Below are 22,556 nucleotides of genomic sequence, written 5' to 3' on the forward strand. Positions count from 1 at the left end.
AATACTGTCTGCTGAGCTGTGTATCTAATCTCCTCCAGTGTGATACTGTCTGCTGAGCCATGTATCTAATCCTCTCCTGTGTGATACTGTCTGCTGAGCCGTGTATCTCATCCTATTTGCTCATTTTGGCTTGAGGGAATCTGAGGTTTGTGGATGGAGCAGACACAAGTGTTTCCAGGGAACTTCTCGAAGTGTCACAATGTAATTTGCTTTCCCTGATTTGCTCATGTGGAGGCGGGATTAGTGCGCACCGGTCTGACATTAAGGTCCTCGTTTTGTCATGTGAACAGAAGTTCAAACAAGAGGAGTCCACAGAACTGTAAGTAATCCTCATGATATATCTCCTGATTTATACCGTCCTGTAACTAGGATATCGCTGCCCCTGCCGCGCGTGTATACGGGACCGGCGTACCCTTCTCCCTCTCCTCCTCTCTGCTGTACATCTCACCCCCTTCACCTCTCAGCGCATGCACAGTGCTGGGGTCAGCAGGCTTCTCCCTCTCCTCCTCTCTGCTGTACATCTCACCCCCTCCACCTCTCAGCGCATGCACAGTGCTGGGGCCAGCAGGATTCTCCCTCTCCTCCTCTCTGCTGTACATCTCACCCCCTCCACCTCTCAGCGCATGCACAGTGCTGGGGCCAGCAGGATTCTCCCTCTCCTCCTCTCTGCTGTACATCTCACCCCCTTCACCTCTCAGCGCACGCACAGTGCTGGGGCCAGCAGGATTCTCCCTCTCCTCCTCTCTGCTGTACATCTCACCCCCTCCACCTCTCAGCGCATGCACAGTGCTGGGGCCAGCAGGATTCTCCCTCTCCTCCTCTCTGCTGTACATCTCACCCCCTCCACCTCTCAGTGCATGCACAGTGCTGGGGCCAGCAGGCTTCTCCCTCGCCTCCTCTCTGCTGTACATCTCACCCCCTCCACCTCTCAGTGCATGCACAGTGCTGGGGCCAGCAGGCTTCTCCCTCTCCTCCTCTCTGCTGTACATCTCACCCCCTTCACCTCTCAGCGCATGCACAGTGCTGGGGCCAGCAGGCTTCTCCCTCTCCTCCTCTCTGCTGTACATCTCACCCCCTTCACCTCTCAGCGCATGCACAGTGCTGGGGCCAGCAGGATTCTCCCTCTCCTCCTCTCTGCTGTACATCTCACCCCCTCCACCTCTCAGCGCATGCACAGTGCTGGGGCCAGCAGGATTCTCCCTTTTCTCCTCTCTGCTGTACATCTCACCCCCTTCACCTCTCAGCGCATGCACAGTGCTGGGGCCAGCAGGATTCTCCCTCTCCTCCTCTCTGCTGTACATCTCACCCCCTCCACCTCTCAGCGCATGCACAGTGCTGGGGCCAGCAGGCTTCTCCCTCTCCTCCTCTCTGCTGTACATCTCACCCCCTTCACCTCTCAGCGCATGCACAGTGCTGGGGCCAGCAGGATTCTCCCTTTTCTCCTCTCTGCTGTACATCTCACCCCCTTCACCTCTCAGCGCACGCACAGTGCTGGGGCCAGCAGGCTTCTCCCTCTCCTCCTCTCTGCTGTACATCTCACCCCCTTCACCTCTCAGCGCATGCACAGTGCTGGGGCCAGCAGGATTCTCCCTTTTCTCCTCTCTGCTGTACATCTCACCCCCTTCACCTCTCAGCGCACGCACAGTGCTGGGGCCAGCAGGCTTCTCCCTCTCCTCCTCTCTGCTGTACATCTCACCCCCTCCACCTCTCAGCGCATGCACAGTGCTGGGGCCAGCAGGATTCTCCCTCTCCTCCTCTCTGCTGTACATCTCACCCCCTCCACCTCTCAGCGCATGCACAGTGCTGGGGCCAGCAGGATTCTCCCTCGCCTCCTCTCTGCTGTACATCTCACCCCCTTCACCTCTCAGCGCATGCACAGTGCTGGGGCCAGCAGGATTCTCCCTTTTCTCCTCTCTGCTGTACATCTCACCCCCTTCACCTCTCAGCGCACGCACAGTGCTGGGGCCAGCAGGCTTCTCCCTCTCCTCCTCTCTGCTGTACATCTCACCCCCTTCACCTCTCAGCGCATGCACAGTGCTGGGGCCAGCAGGATTCTCCCTTTTCTCCTCTCTGCTGTACATCTCACCCCCTCCACCTCTCAGCGCATGCACAGTGCTGGGGCCAGTAGGATTCTCCCTTTTCTCCTCTCTGCTGTACATCTCACCCCCTCCACCTCTCAGTGCATGCAGAGTGCTGGGGCCAGTAGGATTCTCCCTTTTCTCCTCTCTGCTGTACATCTCACCCCTCCACCTCTCAGCGCATGCACAGTGCTGGGGCCAGCAGGATTCTCCCTCACCTCCTCTCTGCTGTGCATCTCACCCCCTCCACCTCTCAGTGCATGCACAGTGCTGGGGCCAGCAGGATTCTCCCTTTTCTCCTCTCTGCTGTACATCTCACCCCCTCCACCTCTCAGCGCATGCACAGTGCTGGGGCCAGCAGGATTCTCCCTCTCCTCCTCTCTGCTGTACATCTCACCCCCTCCACCTCTCAGCGCATGCACAGTGCTGGGGCCAGCAGGCTTCTCCCTCTCCTCCTCTCCTCCTCTCTGCTGTACATCTCACCCCCTCCACCTCTCAGCGTATGCACAGTGCTGGGGCCAGCAGGCTTCTCCCTCTCCTCCTCTCTGCTGTACATCTCACCCCCTCTACCTCTCAGCGCATGCACAGTGCTGGGGCCAGCAGGATTCTCCCTTTTCTCTTCTCTGCTGTACATCTCACCCCCTTCACCTCTCAGCGCATGCACAGTGCTGGGGCCAGCAGGCTTCTCCCTCTCCTCCTCTCTGCTGTACATCTCACCCCCTCTACCTCTCAGCGCATGCACAGTGCTGGGGCCAGCAGGATTCTCCCTTTTCTCCTCTCTGCTGTACATCTCACCCCTCCACCTCTCATGGCATGCACAGTGCTGGGGCCAGCAGGATTCTCCCTCTCCTCCTCTCTGCTGTACATCTCACCCCCTTCACCTCTCAGCGCATGCACATTGCTGGGGTCAGCAGGCTTCTCTCTCTCCTCCTCTCTGCTGTACATCTCACTCCTTCCACCTCTCAGTGCATGCACAGTGCTGGGGCCAGCAGGCTTCTCCCTCTCCTCCTCTCTGCTGTACATCTCACCCCCTCCACCTCTCAGCGCATGCACAGTGCTGGGGCCAGCAGGATTCTCCCTCGCCTCCTCTCTGCTGTACATCTCACCCCCTTCACCTCTCAGTGCACGCACAGTGCTGGGGCCAGCAGGATTCTCCCTCGCCTCCTCTCTGCTGTACATCTCACCCCCTCCACCTCTCAGCGCATGCACAGCGCTGGGGCCAGCAGGATTCTCCCTTTTCTCCTCTCTGCTGTACATCTCACCCCCTCCACCTCTCAGCGCACGCACAGTGCTGGGGCCAGCAGGATTCTCCCTCTCCTCCTCTCTGCTGTACATCTCACCCCCTCCACCTCTCAGCGCATGCACAGTGCTGGGGCCAGCAGGATTCTCCCTTTTCTCCTCTCTGCTGTACATCTCACCCCCTCCACCTCTCAGCGCACGCACAGTGCTGGGGCCAGCAGGATTCTCCCTCTCCTCCTCTCTGCTGTACATCTCACCCCCTCCACCTCTCAGCGCATGCACAGTGTCAGGGCCAGTAGGATTCTCCCTCGCCTCCTCTCTGCTGTACATCTCACCCCCTCCACCTCTCAGCGCATGCACAGTGCTGGGGCCAGCAGGATTCTCCCTTTTCTCTTCTCTGCTGTACATCTCACCCCCTTCACCTCTCAGCGCATGCACAGTGCTGGGGCCAGCAGGCTTCTCCCTCTCCTCCTCTCTGCTGTACATCTCACCCCCTCCACCTCTCAGCGCACGCACAGTGCTGGGGCCAGCAGGCTTCTCCCTCTCCTCCTCTCTGCTGTACATCTCACCCCCTCCACCTCTCAGCGCATGCACAGTGTCAGGGCCAGTAGGATTCTCCCTCGCCTCCTCTCTACTGTACATCTCACCCCCTCCACCTCTCAGCGCATGCACAGTGCTGGGGCCAGCAGGATTCTCCCTTTTCTCTTCTCTGCTGTACATCTCACCCCCTTCACCTCTCAGCGCATGCACAGTGCTGGGGCCAGCAGGATTCTCCCTCTCCTCCTCTCTGCTGTACATCTCACCCCCTCCACCTCTCAGCGCATGCACAGTGTCAGGGCCAGCAGATTTTTCCTTTGCCTCCGCTTTGCTGTCTATCTTGCCCCCTTCACCGCTTATGAACTTGCGGAGAGTGATGTGGGTTAGCGGGGAGGGGGTGAGATACATGGCAGTGGGGAGCCACAGCGCAGACACATAAATCCACCATAGAATAGCTGGGGGCCCCCTACCCTCTGGGTCCCCGTGTAGCTGCACAGTCTACACGTCCATCCCAGGGGTCCGGGGGAGATGATGAACCTGTAGTAATATGTTAGTGGTCTGATAATTCCCAGAATTCCTCATACTTGGAGGCGGGATATGTGATCCATGTCTCGGATCCTTCTGTGTACCTTTCTCATAGGAGTCACTTGATTTACTGCGGTTGGAGGCTGTTTGTAAAGTAAGTAAATAAGATGAATGTATAAGTCGTCTCCTGACTGTCCTGGGTGTCACCTCCTCTCCCTGAGCTTCTCCTGCTGTAAGTATCTTCTCACCTTTCCCTTTATGTGTGACCCTTGGATTGGCCTCTTTATCTACTCCTCGGGGGTCCTTGCATCCTTTAGCGGGGGCCGTATCTCCAGGACTTCTATATATTTGCTCCGGATATTCCGGGGTTTTATCATATGGGGAGGGGGCGGATGGAGCTGCCGCAGGTTTCTGGGGTCCCGCACCCCTGGATGGTGACCAGGAGCCCCCGTAATGTTGGACTTTCTGGTCTTTTCTCGATGTTTTAGCTTTAGTATAATTACATTAAATTCACCTTAGGAAACCTTCCTGCCTCTGACCAGGTCAGTAAGTGGTTCTGTCCTCTCCATCACTTCTCTGACTTTCCCTGTCACATGACGAGTGGTGGAAACGCCGAGATGTGATATTACTAGAATATGCAATAAAAACGTTATCAATCATGACCCTGATAGAGGTGAAACTCAGGGTCACATCCAGTGCAGCAGAGGCGGGTGCGATGCTCTGCGAACAATAACTATAGGGCCCAGGAAGGGACAATGTGACTCAATATATATACCATTAATGTAATTATACATCAATAACACATGAAGGAGCAGGGAATCTCAGGGGGTCGGTAGTCCCCCACACCAGGGGTGTATGTAGTGGGAATGTTCTGGGGGTCTGTAATCCCCCACACCAGGGGTGCATGTAGCGGGAATGCTCTGGAGGTCTGTAATCCCCCACACCAGGGGTGTATGTAGTGGGAATGCTCTGGGGGTCTGTAATCCCCCACACCAAGGGTGCATGTAGTGGGAATGCTCTGGGGGTCTGTAATCCCCCACACCAGGGGTGTATGTAGTGAGAATCTCTGGGGGTCTGTAATCCCCCACACCAGGGGTGCATGTAGTGGGAATACTCTGGGGGTCTGTAATCCCCCACACCAGGGGTGCATGTAGTGAGAATCTCTGGGGGTCTGTAATCCCCCACACCAGGGGTGCATGTAGTGGGAATGCTCTGGGGGTCGGTAATCCCCCCCACACCAGGGGTGCATGTAGTGGGAATGCTCTGGGGGTCTGTAATCCCCCATACCAGGGGTGTATGTAGTGGGAATGTTCTGGGGGTCTGTAATCCCCCACACCAGGGGTGCATGTAGCGGGAATGCTCTGGGGGTCTGTAATCCCCCACACCAGGGGTGTATGTAGTGAGAATCTCTGGGGGTCTGTAATCCCCCACACCAGGGGTGCATGTAGTGGGAATGCTCTGGGGGTCGGTAATCCCCCCCACACCAGGGGTGCATGTAGTGGGAATGATCTGGGGGTCTGTAATCCCCCATACCAGGGGTGTATGTAGTGGGAATGTTCTGGGGGTCTGTAATCCCCCACACCAGGGGTGCATGTAGCGGGAATGCTCTGGGGGTCTGTAATCCCCCACACCAGGGGTGTATGTAGTGAGAATCTCTGGGGGTCTGTAATCCCCCACACCAGGGGTGCATGTAGTGGGAATGCTCTGGGGGTCGGTAATCCCCCCCACACCAGGGGTGCATGTAGTGGGAATGCTCTGGGGGTCGGTAATCCCCCACACCAGGGGTGTATGTAGTGGGAATGCTCTGGGGGTCTGTAATCCCCCACACCAGGGGTGTATGTAGTGGGAATGTTCTGGGGGTCTGTAATCCCCCACACCAAGGGTTTATGTAGTGGGAATGCTCTGGGGGTCTGTAATCCCCCACACCAGGGGTGCATGTAGTGGGAATGCTCTGGGGGTCTGTAATCCCCCACACCAGGGGTGTATGTAGTGGGAATGCTCTGGGGGTCTGTAATCCCCCACACCAGGGGTGCATGTAGTGGGAATACTCTGGGGGTCTGTAATCCCCCACACCAGGGGTGCATGTAGTGGGAATGCTCTGGAGGTGTGTAATCCCCCACACCAGAGGTGTATGTAGTGGGAATGCTCTGGGGGTCTGTAATCCCCCACACCAGGGGTGCATGTAGTGGGAATGCTCTGGGGGTCTGTAATCCCCCACACCAGGGGTGCATGTAGTGGGAATGCTCTGGGGGTCTGTAATCCCCCCCACACCAGGGGTGTATGTAGTGGGAATGCTCTGGGGGTCTGTAATCCCCCACACCAGGGGTGCATGTAGTGGGAATACTCTGGGGGTCTGTAATCCCCCACACCAGGGGTGTATGTAGTGGGAATGCTCTGGGGGTCTGTAATCCCCCACACCAGGGGTGCATGTAGTGGGAATGCTCTGGGGGTCTGTAATCCCCCACACCAAGGGTGCATGTAGTGGGAATGCTCTGGGGGTCTGTAATCCCCCACACCAGGGGTGCATGTAGTGGGAATGCTCTGGGGGTCTGTAATCCCCCACACCAGGGGTGCATGTAGTGGGAATGCTCTGGGGGTCTGTAATCCCCCACACCAGGGGTGCATGTAGTGGGAATGCTCTGGGGGTCTGTAATCCCCCCCACACCAGGGGTGCATGTAGTGGGAATACTCTGGGGGTCTGTAATCCCCCACACCAGGGGTGCATGTAGTGGGAATGCTCTGGAGGTCTGTAATCCCCCACACCAGGGGTGCATGTAGCGGGAATACTCTGGGGGTCTGTAATCCCCCACACCAGGGGTGTATGTAGTGGGAATGCTCTGGGGGTCTGTAATCCCCCACACCAGGGGTGCATGTAGCGGGAATGCTCTGGGGGTCTGTAATCCCCCACACCAGGGGTGCATGTAGTGGGAATACTCTGGGGGTCTGTAATCCCCCACACCAGGGGTGTATGTAGTGGGAATACTCTGGGGGTCTGTAATCCCCCACACCAGGGGTGCATGTAGCGGGAATGCTCTGGGGGTCTGTAATCCCCCACACCAGGGGTGCATGTAGTGGGAATGCTCTGGGGGTCTGTAATCCCCCACACCAGGGGTGCATGTAGTGGGAATGCTCTGGGGGTCTGTAATCCACCACACCAGGGGTGCATGTAGCGGGAATGCTCTGGGGGTCTGTAATCCCCCCCACACCAGGGGTGCATGTAGCGGGAATGCTCTGGGGGTCTGTAATCCCCCACACCAGGGGTGTATGTAGCGGGAATACTCTGGGGGTCTGTAATCCCCCACACCAGGGGTGCATGTAGCGGGAATGCTCTGGGGGTCTGTAATCCACCACACCAGGGGTGCATGTAGCGGGAATGCTCTGGGGGTTTGTAATCCCCCACACCAGGGGTGCATGTAGCGGGAATACTTTGGGTGAGGTTTCCCGCATTCTTAGTAAATGTCCCCCAGTGGTTTTTTGATGTAGACCTCGGGCCGGATGTGTCGCTGCTCTACGCTCAGGTCTTGTTGTGGCGTCTGAATTATCACAAGTTACAACCATCAGTGACGCTGAGCTCCGCCCTCTTATTAATCACTTTCCTTTAGGCACAGTGTTAAGATTTCGGCTCTTACATGTGATCATCCTACAAACTCCTCTATGCTTCTCTCCCGCACCCCAGCATGAGAATAACCCCCCCAGCAGCACCCAAGTGTGACACCCTGCACCCAGTGATCTCCTCAGCAGGGGCTTCTGCTGGAGGGGATCCCCCAGTGCTGATCTTCTGCTGCCCCCCTGTAATTCTGCCCAGTATCCCCCTCAGACACCAGTGTGGTCATCCTGCTACAAAGGCACACTTCTCTGTGCTGTCTCTCCCTGCTCTTCAATCCTGCTACACAGGGACATTTGTCTGTACTGTGTCTCCCCCTTCCCCTGCTCTTCTCTCCTGCTACACCGGAACACTTCTCTGTCCTGTCTCTCCCCTTCTTCCTGCTCTTCTATCCTGCTACATAGGAACACTTCTCTGTACTGTCTCTCCCCCTGTCACTGTTTTCTATCCTGCTACACAGGGACACTTCTCTGTACTGTCTCTCCTCCCCTACCTGCTCTTCTCTCCTGCTACACCGGAACACTTCTCTGTCCTGTCTCTCCCCTTCTTCCTGCTCTTCTATCCTGCTACATAGGAACACTTCTCTGTACTGTCTCTCCCCCTGTCACTGTTTTCTATCCTGCTACACAGGGACACTTCTCTGTACTGTCTCTCCTCCCCTACCTGCTCTTCTCTCCTGCTACATAGGAACACTTCTCTGTACTGTCTCTCCTCCCCTACCTGCTCTTCTCTCCTGCTACATAGGAACACTTCTCTGTACTGTCTCTCCCCCTGTCACTGTTTTCTATCCTGCTACACAGGGACACTTCTCTGTACTGTCTCTCCTCCCCTACCTGCTCTTCTCTCCTGCTACATAGGAACACTTCTCTGTACTGTCTCTCCTCCCCTACCTGCTCTTCTCTCCTGCTACATAGGAACACTTCTCTGTACTGTCTCTCCTCCCCTACCTGCTCTTCTCTCCTGCTACATAGGAACACTTCTCTGTACTGTCTCTCCCCCTGTCCCTGTTTTCTATCCTGCTACACAGGACACTTCTCTGTACTGTCTCCTCCTCTCCCTGCTCTTCTCTCCTGCTACACAGGAACACTTCTCTGTACTGTCTCCCCCTCTCCCTGCTTTTCTCTCCTGCTACACAGGACACTTCTCTGTACTGTCTCTCCCCTTCTCCCTGCTCTTCTATCCTGCTACACAGGGACACTTCTCTGTACTGTCTTCCCCTCTCCCTGCTCTTCTATCCTGCTACACAGGACACTTCTCTGTACTGTCTCCTCCTCTCCCTGCTCTTCTATCCTGATACACAGGACACTTCTCTGTACTGTCTCCTCTCCTCTCCCTGCTCTTCTATCCTGCTACAGAGGACACTTCTCTGTACTGTCTCCCCCTCTCTCTGCTCTTCTATCCTGCTACACAGGACACTTCTCTGTACTGTCTCTCCCCCTCTCCCTGCTCTTCTATCCTGCTACACAGGACACTTCTCTGCACTGTCTCTCCCCCTCTCCCTGCTCTTCTATCCTGCTACACAGGACACTTCTCTGTACTGTCTCTCCCTCTCCCTGCTCTTCTATCCTGCTACACGGGACACTTCTCTGTACTGTCTCCCCCTCTCCCTGCTCTTCTATCCTGCTACACGGGACACTTCTCTGTACTGTCTCTCCTCCTCTCCCTGCTCTTCTATCCTCATACACGGGGACACATCTCTGTACTGTCTCTCCCCCTCTCCCTGCTCTTCTATCCTGCTACACAGGACACTTCTCTGCACTGTCTCTCCCCCTCTCCCTGCTCTTCTATCCTGCTACACAGGACACTTCTCTGTACTGTCTCTCCCCCTCTCCCTGCTCTTCTATCCTGCTACACAGGACACTTCTCTGTACTGTCTCTCCTCCTTTTCCTGCTCTTCTATCCTGCTACACAGGACACTTCTCTTTACTGTCTGCAGCTCTATCTACTGTTCTCTCCTGCCCTGAGTTGCTGCTTTTGCAGATTGTTTGTAGATAGAAGGTCATGAACTGTGGTGTCGGTATTGTCTCTATACTCTGTGGTGCCTGTAGTGTCTGTATTATCTATTTACTCTGTAGTGTCTGCGGTGTATCTGCTGAGCTCTGCTGCTGGGGATGAGCTGCTCTGCACAGGAGCTCAGTGTTGTTACTCATTTTACATCACCTTCAGCCTGGAGCGTTTTTGTGCCTAAATGAACAAGTAGCTAATGATGAATGATTATTAGGCTGTGCGGCGAGTTTGGTGTTTACTCACAAAACTGGCACAAAAACAGTGCGACAATATGTTAGGCTGCTGTGTATTGTATTCATATCTATCTGGTTCTTCTTTTAATCTAATTTGCTAAACAATGATTTTAGATTGGGTCAGGGGTGGTCCTGTTTCCGGAAGCCAGGCACCTAATATAACAAACACATCTCGGCATCTGTGACATAGAGGCACCCCATGACTCTTACCTTTCTGCACTCCAAAGTTGTCTGCTGTGGTCCGGCTAATTGGTGCTGGTCCGCCGCTGACATGTCAAATACCCGGCCTCTTCCTTGTGATGACTGTTGTGCCTCTAGAGACCTAGAGAAAGCGTTTATTGTGACTCCTGTAATCATCTGTTGTGACCTTTGCTTACGCTCCTTATCTCGATTTTCTGCCGCCTGTCTTGACCTTCCGCCTGACCACAACTCAGATTCTGGCTGTTGATTCTGTACATCGCCTTGGCCACCACCATGGGCAAAGTCTTACCTGTATCCGTAGAAAGTCCAACCCGCTTTGTGGCGGGCTCTGGTAAATACTGGGTGCCACTTAGACTCGGCTCCCAGATGTCATTGCTCGCGGTAGTTCAGTTGGTCCACCAGCACCGACCCTGACATTAAGATCTGGCCATGGAATTCCGGTCCATGTTTGAGGAACCAGCGTGGGTATTTTCTGCTGAAACCTCCCGGCTAAATCTATGTCACGGATACTTGTCTGTTGGTGACGTCGCTGTTCAATTCCGCACTCTAGCTTCTGAGATTTTTGGAATAAGCAGCCTTGGTCGTCACCTTTAAAAACGGACTGGCTAGTCGTATTGTTAAGGTAAACCTAGCTGATAGATCAAATCCTGTCATTTCTACTTGTCTTATTTTCCTGAAAAGTACTGTAATAGAAACAATGAACTCAAGATGGCCGAGACAAACATTTTGAGGCTAAAGAATTTCAGAAATCCACTATGACGACGTCAATGTGCGACAGCAGGGAAACTCTCCAATCAAGATCTTGGAGCCTGATTTGTTATGCTTTCTATGCTCCTCCCTGTCTACTTCTTTTTCCTATTTTTCTATATAGAGTGATAGAACAAATAAAGCTTGGGCAGTGCTGATTTTTTCCCTAGGCAACAGCATTAGCAAATCTTACCCTATCAGTATCAAAGACACCCTGTCTGCACGGGACCTGCCGTCTTCTCCGACTGACCTCATCTCCCTGGCCACATCCAGTTCTCAGAGCGTCTGGAGGAGCAGCATCTTGAACAAGCACATATCAGGACCCGTTGACTGCTCCGCTTGGCTCCAGTCTTCCAAAGTCCACCACAGCCGCCCTCCTTGTCTGCTGCAGAGGAGGCCATGCAGGTGGATAAAGCTTGTCTGAAAACCGAAGAATGCACCAGGCGACGAATGTGTCTCTACTATGCCATCCCGAACTATCGTGGTCTCAACAAAATTATGGTGATGAACCGCTACCCACTACCTCTGATTACGGAACTCTTTGACCGGTTACGTGGAGCCAAGGGCTTGTTGTTGCCGCTCCTGTGGATCTAAGGCAAATTCCTCATGGCAAGACCTATGTCTGACCTGCCCTTCGGAGGAAGATATTATCTTGGGGACATTGCTCTTGTGTGGCTGGGCACCCTGGGGTGCAGAGATCTGTTGCTCTCATCTCTCGTTTCTACTAGTGGCCAGGTCAGGTCAATGATGTATGAGACTTTGTGAGTTCCTGTGCCAGAAATAAGTCTTCACGTCTCAAGCCAGCAGGTCTGCTCCTGCCACTGCCCATACCCAGCTTCCGAAATGGACTCACGTGGCATATAAACTTTATTACGGGTCTTCCACTTTGTTCCGGTAACAACGTTATCTGGGTGGTCACAGACCGCTTCTCTAAAATGTCCCACTTCATTCCTCTGCCTATTCTGCCGTCAGCTCCTTGTCTTGCCATCTTGTTCTTGCTCCACATCTTTCGGCTTCATGGACTTCCTCAGCACTTTGTCTCGGACAGATGGGTCCAGTTTGTTTCCACGTTCTGGAGTTCCTTGTGCACTCAACTTCAAGTAAAGCTGGACTTTTCCTCTGGCACAGTCAAACATGAAATTGGAGACAGCCAATCAGACTCTGGGCTGTTATCTACTACACTTTGTTTCTGCTCAACAGGACGACTGGTCCACTTGGGCGGAATTCTCCTATAATTCCCTGGACTCTGTATCTGCCGGTGCCCTTCCCTCCTTTATTTTCTATGGACGACATCCACGCCCACCTCTTCTGCTTTCCGTGACATCTGATGTTCCTGTCGTGGAGGATTTGGTGCAAGACCTCAAGTCCATCTGGAAGAAAAGACCCCAAAAAAAAGAAATGCAGATATCCTCCAGTCTTCTAACCAGGTGATAAAGTGTGGCTGTCCTCCAAATATTTCTGACTGAAGATTCCCAACTACAAATTCATTCCTCGTTTCCTGGGTCCATTCGAGGTGCTGAAGCACATTAACCATGTGACTTACAAGCTTTGTCTTGCTCCCACCATGCGCATCCGGAACTCCTTTCACGTCTTGCTTCGGCAAGTAGCTCCATCTTCTCCTGAGGCTGATTCCACTAATGTTTCTGAAGTTTAGGAGATCCTGGACATGAAGACTGTGAGAGGAGATGCTTTTTTTTCGGCTGGAAAGGATTCGGGCCAGAGGAGAAACCTTGTGAGTCTGAAAACAACATTCTGGACCGCCATGTCCTTCAAAAGGTTCCTTCAGACCAAGAATAGGGGAGGCCAAAAGTAGGGGTGTACTGTCACGGGTGCAGTGTCGCCCCATGTAGCGGCACCCCACAACTCAACTATCCACGTTCCAGTGGCGTTTCCTGCTGTCTGGAATGACCGGAAACACCTTTGTGTTTAAATTAGGCAAAAACACATGCACATTTTTGTGCACAAATTAAACAGATTTTCAAAGCTAAATATCCCCCACTGTGCTCCCTACATATCATATATACCCCATGTACCACTCATGCCTCAACTGACCACACTTTGTCCCCCACATACCGTATATACGCGAGTATAAGCCAACCCGAGTATAAGCCGAGGTATCTAATTGTAACATAAAAAACTGGGAAAGCCTATTGTCTCGAGTATAAGCCGAGGGTGTGAAATGCATTGGTCAAAGTGTATAGCCTGCCAGCCCTCTGTAGTATATAGCCTGCCATCCCTCTGTAGTATATAGCCTGCCAGCACCCTGTAGTATATAGCCTGCCAGCCCCCTGTAGTATATAGCCTGCCAGCCCTCTGTAGTATATAGCCTGCCAGCCCTCTGTAGTATATAGCCTGCCAGCCCTCTGTAGTATATGGCCTGCCAGCCCTCTGTAGTATATAGCCTGCCAGCCCCCTGTAGTATATAGCCTGCCATCCCCCTGTAGTATATAACCTGCCAGCCCCCCTTAGTATATAGCCTGCCAGTCCCTGTAGTATATAGCCTTCCAGCCCTCTGTAGTATATAGCCTGTCAGCACCCTGTAGTATATAGCCTGCCAGCCCTCTGTAGTATATAGCCTGCCAGCCCCCTGTAGTATATAGCCTGCCAGCCCCCTGTAGTATATAGCCTGCCAGCCCTCTGTAGTATATAGCCTGCCAGCCCTCTGTAGTATATGGCCTGCCAGCCCTCTGTAGTATATGGCCTGCCAGCCCTCTGTAGTATATAGCCTGCCAGCCCTCTGTAGTATATAGCCTGCCAGCCCTCTGTAGTATATAGCCTTCCAGCCCCCTGTAGTATATAGCCTGCCAGCCCCCATTGTATATAACCTGCCAGCCCCTGTAGTATATAGCCAGCCCCCTATAGTGTATATATATATTTGGAATGCCCCCCATAAATAATTTATTTGCCACAGACCCCCCTTAGTAATTTCACCCTCTTCTCCATCCTAGTGGCCGTAGGTAATACTCATCTCCGGTCTTCTTCTATTCTTTTTCCTACACAGCTTCAAATGGAAGATGCTGTCACTGCCCTGCTGCACCTCAAAGAGGCCGCACGGCAAGGGCATGAACTATACCCTACTGCCAGTACTGAGCGTATAATAACTTGCATGTGCGTGTACAGGACGTGTTTGCAAGTCATTACACACTGAACTTAGGGCCGCATTATCACTAGCCACATTGGAGCTTCAATCAGGGGGCCCCTCATAACAATCCAGATCATGGGGCCCAGTGCTAGTGCTCCAATATTGTCAATGATAATCTGGCTCTGATGGGGTGTATATAGGGTATGGGTCTATAGAGGGTCATTCTATTTGGGATATGAGTGAGATGTAACTGGAGTGTGGAGTAGAGCGTCCCTACGGCTGAATATTTTCCTGATTGTTCATTATGTTTAGGAACTTGTGTGCATTATGGAGGATGAGAGCAACGAACTGAACCTGATCCCCAGCACAGCCGCCCAGGATGGGGTCACGCCGGCCCCCCGGAATAAGAAGAAAGCAGCGTCCTGCTGTGATTCCCTAAAGGTAACCCATGTGACCCTCAGAGGGATGAGACTTTACCCCAGGAGGTTTGCTGAGGATGAGAGGGGTGGGAAGGGTCAAATCTTCAAAGCAACAAGTGACTATTTAGCCCTCACCAATTTAATCCTACAACCCTCTCAAGAACCCCTCACCAATCCAATTCTACACTCCTTCCTCAAAACCCCTCACCAATCCAATCCTAGACCCCTCTCCCAAGTACCCCCCACCAATCTAATCCTACACCCTGTCTTCAGGAACCCTCACTAGTCCAATTCTACACCCCTCACTCAGGAACCTCCCACCCAATCCTACTCCCCTCCTGAAGACCCCGCCTAGCACTGATTCACTGGTATAAGATGTCACTGATCCCAATAATCATCCTCTTCCTCCTCATCCACAGATCTTCTTCTTCGCTCTCTGCTTCTCCCACCCAATCCTACTCCCATCCTGAAGACCCCACCTAGCACTGATTCACTGGTATAAGATGTCACTGATCCCAATAATCATCCTCTTCCTCCTCATCCACAGATCTTCTTCTTCGCTCTCTGCTTCTCTTACATCGCCAAGGCATTCTCAGGGAGTTACATGAAGAGCTCCATCACGCAGATTGAGCGCCGCTTTGACCTTTCCTCTTCTACGGTTGGGTTTGTGGACGCAAGCTTTGAATATGGTGAATATGACTTCCCCTCATTTTCGTTTTTTTTTTTTAAATAATAAATTTAACCCTTTTCACTGCACACAGGAAACCTTATGGTCATCGTCTTTGTCAGTTACTTTGGGGCGAAGTTTCACAGACCGCGGATTATCGCCGCCGGCTGCTTTGTGATGGCGTTAGGCAGTTTCCTTTTGGCCATGCCGCACTTCTTCATGGGGCCGTATGTACTGCACACTACGTAATATCCTGACCACGTCCCCAGTGTGGTCCTCACCCCATGATTGTCTATTCACAGTTATAAATACGAAACAGTGAGGTCACATGTAGCTCTGCACAACAATCTAACAGGCTCCGCAGACAGCATCTCTCCATGTCTGGCCAACAGGACACTGACCGAGGACATCAGACCGGGTAAGAAAATGGAGCAAGGGAAAACTAACATGACCAGCAGATGATGTAGTGAATAGCGACAGCTACATGAGACTGTTGTGTTTTTAGCAGAGTGCGTAAAGGAGACAAGCTCACACATGTGGGTTTACGTCATGGTCGGGAATATGCTACGAGGAATCGGAGAGACGCCCATCACTCCTCTGGGATTCTCCTACATCGATGACTTTTCTGACCCAGGAAATACTCCCATCTACATAGGTAATGATGATGTCATAGGTCAGTAGATGTCAGGAGTGGGAAGAGCCCAGGGTTGGACATTCCTACTTCTCATTCTTGGGACCACCCCCAAGGAGCTGGTGTTATGTAGGAAGGTTCTTATGAGGCGGTTGTTGGTTTTTTTGCTGCTCTTCATCCCCTTATAATTAGGGTTAACCCCTCTGTTCTCTTCTCCCCAGCTTGTCTGCACACTGTGGCGATGTTTGGACCAATAATTGGCTTTATGCTCAGTTCATATTTTGCAAAACTTTATGTGGATATTGGATCTGTGAATCTGGGTAAGTAAATAAATGTCACAAGGCGAGGATGTCATATACAATCATCAGGGGAGGGAGAGGCTTCTGGACATCCCACTGCCTTACCCATCATTCTCCAGTCCCATGACCTCCATGTCTCTCTCCTGTAGACACTGTGACTATTACACCACAAGACACCCGTTGGGTGGGCGCCTGGTGGCTCGGATTTTTGGTGTCTGGAGCCCTTGCATTGGTTTCGGGGATCCCATTCTGCTTTCTGCCTAAGAGTATTAAGAGGAAGGAGACTCAGCCGTCCCATGAGGAACAGAAGCTGGAGACATCACAGGAGAAGCACCACAACAAAGCTTTAGTGAAAGGTGAGATTATCTTGTAAATCCATTAATTAATATAACAATCAAAATAATAAAAATATTATATAATATCAGGGCTCGGAGTCAGTGAGCCCCCTGGCTCATTGCGGACGATGACCATGGCCAACACCTGTCGACCGGAATCTAAGTGGCACCTTGTGCGCTGGCCCTTTAACGATTCGAGAGCTGTTGCGCGTGCACTCAGGAGCTCAGACGCATGTGCCGACTGGACGAGGAAGCAGGAGCGTGGAGAGGTAAGAGCGGTCACGCCACCATTGAGAGGGGCACGGGTGTGCCTGCGATCCGAGACATGGATCACAGGACACCCGTGACTGTACCCCCCTTCCCCTTTGGCCTCCCCCTCTCCTTGGTCCCAAGAAATCTCTGGAGGAGACTATGGTCCAGAATATTCTCCTCTGGCTCCCAGGATCTCTCTTCAGGCCCAAACCCCTTCCAGTTGACATAGGAAGAACCGCTTACCTCTCACGTTCTTCATGTTCATTACCTCTTTAACCTCGTTGAAATCTGTCAAGTCAACCTCTGGAGCAGGAGGAGGAGATTGCTGAGAGAAGTTGTTCAAGATTACAGGCTTTAGGAGGGAGTCATGGAAGGTGTTCGGGATGCGAACATCGTAGGAGGAAGGCGGAGCCTGCACACTACCAGATTAATGCATTTGATGACTTTAAAAGGACCAAGGGACATCTTTGAAAACCGGTCAGTCATTACCCAGATGACGGTATTGCCAGAAGAAGCGGGCAGATCTGTGACAAACTCCATAGCCACGCGAGACCACGGGCGACAGGGTATCGGTAACGAAAGCAACAGGCCAGCCGGTTTCAGGCAGGAAGGCTTATTATGGGCACAGGAGGTGCAGGATCCCACAAAATCCCAAACATCTTTGACCAGGTCAGGCCACCAGTAAAAGCGGGAGATCAGGGCCACATAGCGTTACACTCCTGGGTGCCTAGCCAGACTCGAAGAATGTCCCCAAGACAGGATCTTCTTCCAGAGTGTAGGTCAGACATGCGTCTTGGCAGGAGGAAGCTGCCAGAGATCCACTGGAGCGGCAACTACCAGTTGTTCAGGAGAGATAATATGTTGAGGGACCGGCTCTTCTCCAATGGGACGGGAAAGAGCATCAGCCTTGATATTCTTCTCCGCGGGATGGAAATGGATCAAAAGATTAAAGTGACCAACGGGCTTACCTGGGATTAAGGCTCTGGGCCGTCTGGAAATACAGGAGGTTCTTATGGTCTGTATATACACAAACCAGATGACGGGCTCCTTCCTGTAGCCTGGAGAGAACTGGAGCCGAGGCAAACGTGGACTACAACCTTGAGAAGGTATCTTCAGCCGCCGAGGGCCCTTTTTGGTGAGCGCCACGATGGGGGACAGCAGAGTGGAAACATGCAAGATAAACTGCCGATAATAGTTCGTAAAACCCAGGAACCTCCGTATGGCTCATAGACCTTCTGGCGTGGCCACTGTAGAACTGCAGAATCCATCTGAAGACCTCTGTCAGAGATTATATAGCCAAGAAAAGGAAGGCTCTGCTGGTGAAACTGACATTTCTCCAACTTGGCGTAGAGGCGATTAGCTCGGAGGCGACCAAGAACTTGCCGTACGTGGGACTGATGGGTCTCGGGGTCTGGGGAGAACACTAAGATATCATCAAGGTAGATCACAACGCATGTATACAGCAGATTCATGAAGATGTCCTTCGCAAATTCCTGGAATACAGCAGGAGCATTACACAGTCCAAATGGCATCTCAAGGTAGTCGAAATGTCCCTCAAGAGTGTTAAACGCTGTCTTCCACTCATCACCCTTGTGGATTCAGATGATATTGTAAGCCGCACGAAGATCCAACTTAGAGAACATCATCTTGGAAACACGCAGATGGTCAAAGAGCTCTTTGATCAACGGCAGGGGGTAGCAGTTCTTAACCATGACCTTGTTAAGCCCGCGATAGTCTATGCAAGAGCAGAGGCATCCATTATTCTTGGTAACGAAAAAAAGCCTGCACCAGGAGAGGAGGATTTGCATATGAAGCCTCTCTGAAAATTCTCTTTAATATATTCAGACATAGCAGCAGTCTCTGAAACTGAAAGAGAATGTACACAACCTTTAGGGGGAGAGGCACCTGGAAGGAGATCCACAGGACAATCATAGGGACGGTGTGGTGGCAAAGTCTGTGCTTGTTTTTTGGAAAACACATCAGCAAAGTCCTGGTAACACGTAGGTAGGCCCTCCAAGGTTTTGGGAGACACGGAGGAAGCCTGAACAGGTAGAGGTGCCACGATACAGTGGGACAGACATTCTGCTCCCCAACAAAGGATCTCCCCTGTCGTCCTGTTAAGGACTGGTGTGTGAAGTTGCAGCCACGGAAGACCCAGCAGAAGAGACGAGGTGGAGCGTGGCAGCATGTAGGATAGTCTTTCTTTATGAAGCGCTCCAATTTGCAGAGTTACAGGCTCAGTGCAGTATCAAACCGGATCGGACAGGATTTGTCCACTGACTGAGGAAATAACGAGAGGCTTCTTGAGAGGAACCACCGGAATGTGATGCTGGGAGACCAGGGAGGCATCCCTGCAGAACCAGAGTCCAAGAAAGCTGAAACTTGAAACAGAGGCCGGGAGCTGGAACGGAGGAGCACGGGAATAGCTTGGTCCACACCTAGGGACGCTTCTCCCAAGAACCCTAGGTGCTGGCGTTTCCCGGACGCTGTGGACCGGACAAGCCCCAATGAAATGTCTAGGAGTGCCACAATACAGGCAAAGATTCTCCTGACATCACCTGGAGCGTTGCTGGGAGGAGAGTCTGGCTCTGTCCGCCTGCATGGGCTCCTCTGCAGATGATACGGCCGGAGGCTGTGGCAGCCTTTGGAAAACAGGAGCCAGGCGAGGTAGACGTTCCACATCCTTAATTGGGAATTCTGAAAGCGTAGAAGCTTTCTCCCTCTGGATTCTCCTGACCTCATCAGCCAACTCATCATTCCTTAGGGCCTGGGCTACAAAATTAGGTTCCAGGGGGCAGTGACCTGCAACTTTCCCAACTCCCTATCTCTATGTGGGCCTCTGTCAGGATGGTGTCCCTTTCTTATCTTTCTTCCCAGGCCCCTCAGTTCCTCCTCCCCTGCAGATTAAGCCTCATGGCTTTCACTTGCCGGAGCTAGGACCGCATTAGTGAAAATACAAGGACAACGGCCGAACGGATGACCTAAGTCACCACACCCATGACACCGAAGCTGTGTACAGGATGCAGCGAGATGGCCGACACCGCACCTGTAACACAGCTTCAGGAAGGCTGATGAAGGGATGTGGACAACTAAGTTAGTAAACCTTTAACTTCATCATAAAGGTCCAGGCCCAGATGCCGAACTCATCATGATTCTGCAGCAAAATATTGCGCCCAGGGCCAGAAGATAAGGAGGATGCTAAATCCCCCTCCAACAGCAACACTGGCATAACTTCTGGCAGGAGCTGCCACTGCTGGGGGAACAACAGGGCCAGATCTCACAGCAGTTCCCCCACCCAACGCCAACCCCTCACTAACAGCAACACATCCCATCACAGCATAACCTCCTGCCAAAGCATCCACACTAGTCACAGCGATACATCACACCAGCATCTCCACTAACAGGCCCTCACCAAATCACAAAAACCCCCCAATAACATCAGTCCCCCCCCCCCCCCCAGTCATATCAGCCCTTCCTACAGAAACACCAGCACACACAGCACCATTCACACTTGCTATACCAACAATAAGCAACGACGGCAGGACAGCCTCAGCTTCTTTGGGCATAGCTGCTGAGGTCACCTCCACATGACCAGGGGGTACTCCTGGCCTGCAAGTGCTGGCTAGAGGAGACCTCAGCAACAGATCTATTGCTCTCCATTTCTTAGCCTAACACTGAGAACCAGAACCTCTGCTGGCACCAGGCTGGTCCCCTTCTGTAGCAAGCCACAGTGTTGGGGCTAGATGGGGCTATCCCATGGGGTGACACTCTCTGTGTGGCTTTTCAGACAATGTTGGAGCAGAGATGGGTCCACAGCAGAACATGGGCTGGGTTGGGTAATAGAGAACGCACAGTGAGCCGACGTCGTGGCCAACTCAGGGGTCACAGGGAGGAGGTTGAAAGTTCTCGAGCAGCCGGATCTGCGCCATGAGCGCCCCTCCCTGACTGCCGGTGTCACTGCCCTCCCCCAAGCGAGGTGTTACCGCTGACTTTCTTGTAGGGGGCCCACTGCACGAGGCCCGCTGATCTGGTAAATCCCGCCAGCCAGGTACAGGAAGCAGGAGCCTGGGACTTGCCGCTCTGGCTCATACCTGAAAATTCCTTCCCTCCCTGGGAGAGGCGAGAGCAGGCCTCAGGTGGAGATGGATCTTTCTTGGAGCACAGAGCATCAGAAGACACAGCCGGTCATTATCTCATCACAGGAGGAGCAACCCAATGCAAGGTGATCCCGTAGAACCCACATGTCTTTGTCTCTACTGATACACGGTAGCAAAACCTTAGGATTTCTTATACTTTCTAAACATACAGGGGGCAAGAGGAGATGGGTGAGAAATAACGAGAATATCGTACGAAGGGGGCGTGGCTATCCTGATGACTCTCCCCTCCTCCGCAGGCTTCTTCCTCGCCCTGAAGTCTCTGGCCTGTAATCGCCTCTACGTCATATTGATGATCATCACTATTCTACAAATGAACGGCTTCCTGGGATTCATAACTTTCAAACCCAAGTACATCGAGCAGCAGTACGGCCAGACCGTCGCCAGGTCCAACTTCCTCACCGGTGAGTGGTCAATGGAGGTCACATGACCCCTTAGGATTGGCTAATAATAGTAATCTTAAAAACAAATCTTTATATGTACAGTATATAGCGCCATCATATTCATGGGGGGCAGGGGTGATCTTACAGGGTCGACCTATAGCAAGACCCCCCCCCCCCCCCAGTCATATAGTTCTATTCTTACTGCAAATAATCAACATAATCCTGGCTGAACCAAACTTGTAGATCCCCGCCATAGACACGTGCCCGTTCTCTGGTTATCACCCTCGATCTTCTGGCACTTTAATACCGCAGCCTTTTTTGTATTGCCATGAGGTTTGTATTTCTCCATGTGAAGATGTATAAGGCTCGTTACATGCGGGTCGGTGGTCTCCCTACTGGTGCCGATGATTATTCCTTATCAGGCCATCCCTAGGACTGATAATAACCCATGGATATCCTAGATCAAGCCCGTGAACTAATTCAACCTCAGAGCAGACCACTAAAGTGTTTCAGATCCAAGACCGAACCCTAAATATATATACAGTCCGGTCCGGTCTTTGTAGGAGACGTTTCGCCCTCATTTAAGGTTTGGTGCTGGGTCTGAGGCTTTTTGCAGCTGACGGCCTCAGTCCAGGATCAGTTCCCTGAATTAGAGTTAAACATCAGGATTACTATAAAGTTTAAGGAGAGGACGACCCCTTTAAGCACTAATGTTTCTATGTGCAGGGGCCACCTCCATCCCGGCGGCAGCAGTGGGAGTATTTCTGGGGGGGCTCCTGATGAAGAGGTACAAGATGGGGCTGCTATCGGCCTCTAAGTTGGTCTTCATTTCCTCTATTGTGACGTTCATCATGAATCTGTCCGTCTTCATGTTGGGCTGTGAGAACGGTGATGTGGCGGGGATCACGGTGTCTTATAACGGGTGAGTCCCGGGGTTATTATATACATGGGGGGCAGATAATGAGGGGTCGCAGAGCTGTAATATTCTATCATAGGAGCAAATTGGAGACCTGGGGAAAGCAGCAGCTCCTCTCCTCCTGTAACGCTGACTGCAGCTGCTCCTCCCAGCAGTGGGATCCCGTGTGCGGAGCCAATAACATCACCTACGTGTCCGCGTGTCTGGCCGGCTGCAAGTCCTCCAGCGGATCCGGAAAGCACATAGT

The 22,556-nt window shown here is 52.5% G+C and overlaps 1 protein-coding gene across 1 annotated transcript in view; it reads left to right on the forward strand.

Annotated features, from left to right (window-relative positions):
• Positions 1 to 297: 297 nt before the first annotated feature.
• Positions 298 to 22,556, forward strand: part of LOC140125891 (solute carrier organic anion transporter family member 1C1-like) — a 33,616-nt gene continuing 11,357 nt past the window's right edge. The window contains exons 1-11 of the mRNA XM_072144777.1: positions 298 to 319; positions 14,566 to 14,694; positions 15,220 to 15,361; positions 15,434 to 15,566; positions 15,642 to 15,757; positions 15,845 to 15,994; positions 16,192 to 16,290; positions 16,419 to 16,625; positions 21,250 to 21,414; positions 22,120 to 22,315; positions 22,389 to 22,554. Coding sequence (XP_072000878.1) covers positions 14,581 to 14,694; positions 15,220 to 15,361; positions 15,434 to 15,566; positions 15,642 to 15,757; positions 15,845 to 15,994; positions 16,192 to 16,290; positions 16,419 to 16,625; positions 21,250 to 21,414; positions 22,120 to 22,315; positions 22,389 to 22,554 — 1,488 coding nt within the window. The 5' untranslated portion in view covers positions 298 to 319; positions 14,566 to 14,580. The remainder of the gene's footprint in view (positions 320 to 14,565; positions 14,695 to 15,219; positions 15,362 to 15,433; positions 15,567 to 15,641; positions 15,758 to 15,844; positions 15,995 to 16,191; positions 16,291 to 16,418; positions 16,626 to 21,249; positions 21,415 to 22,119; positions 22,316 to 22,388; positions 22,555 to 22,556) is intronic.

This window comes from Engystomops pustulosus, chromosome 4, assembly GCF_040894005.1.
Source record: "Engystomops pustulosus chromosome 4, aEngPut4.maternal, whole genome shotgun sequence".
NCBI lineage: Eukaryota > Metazoa > Chordata > Amphibia > Anura > Leptodactylidae > Engystomops > Engystomops pustulosus.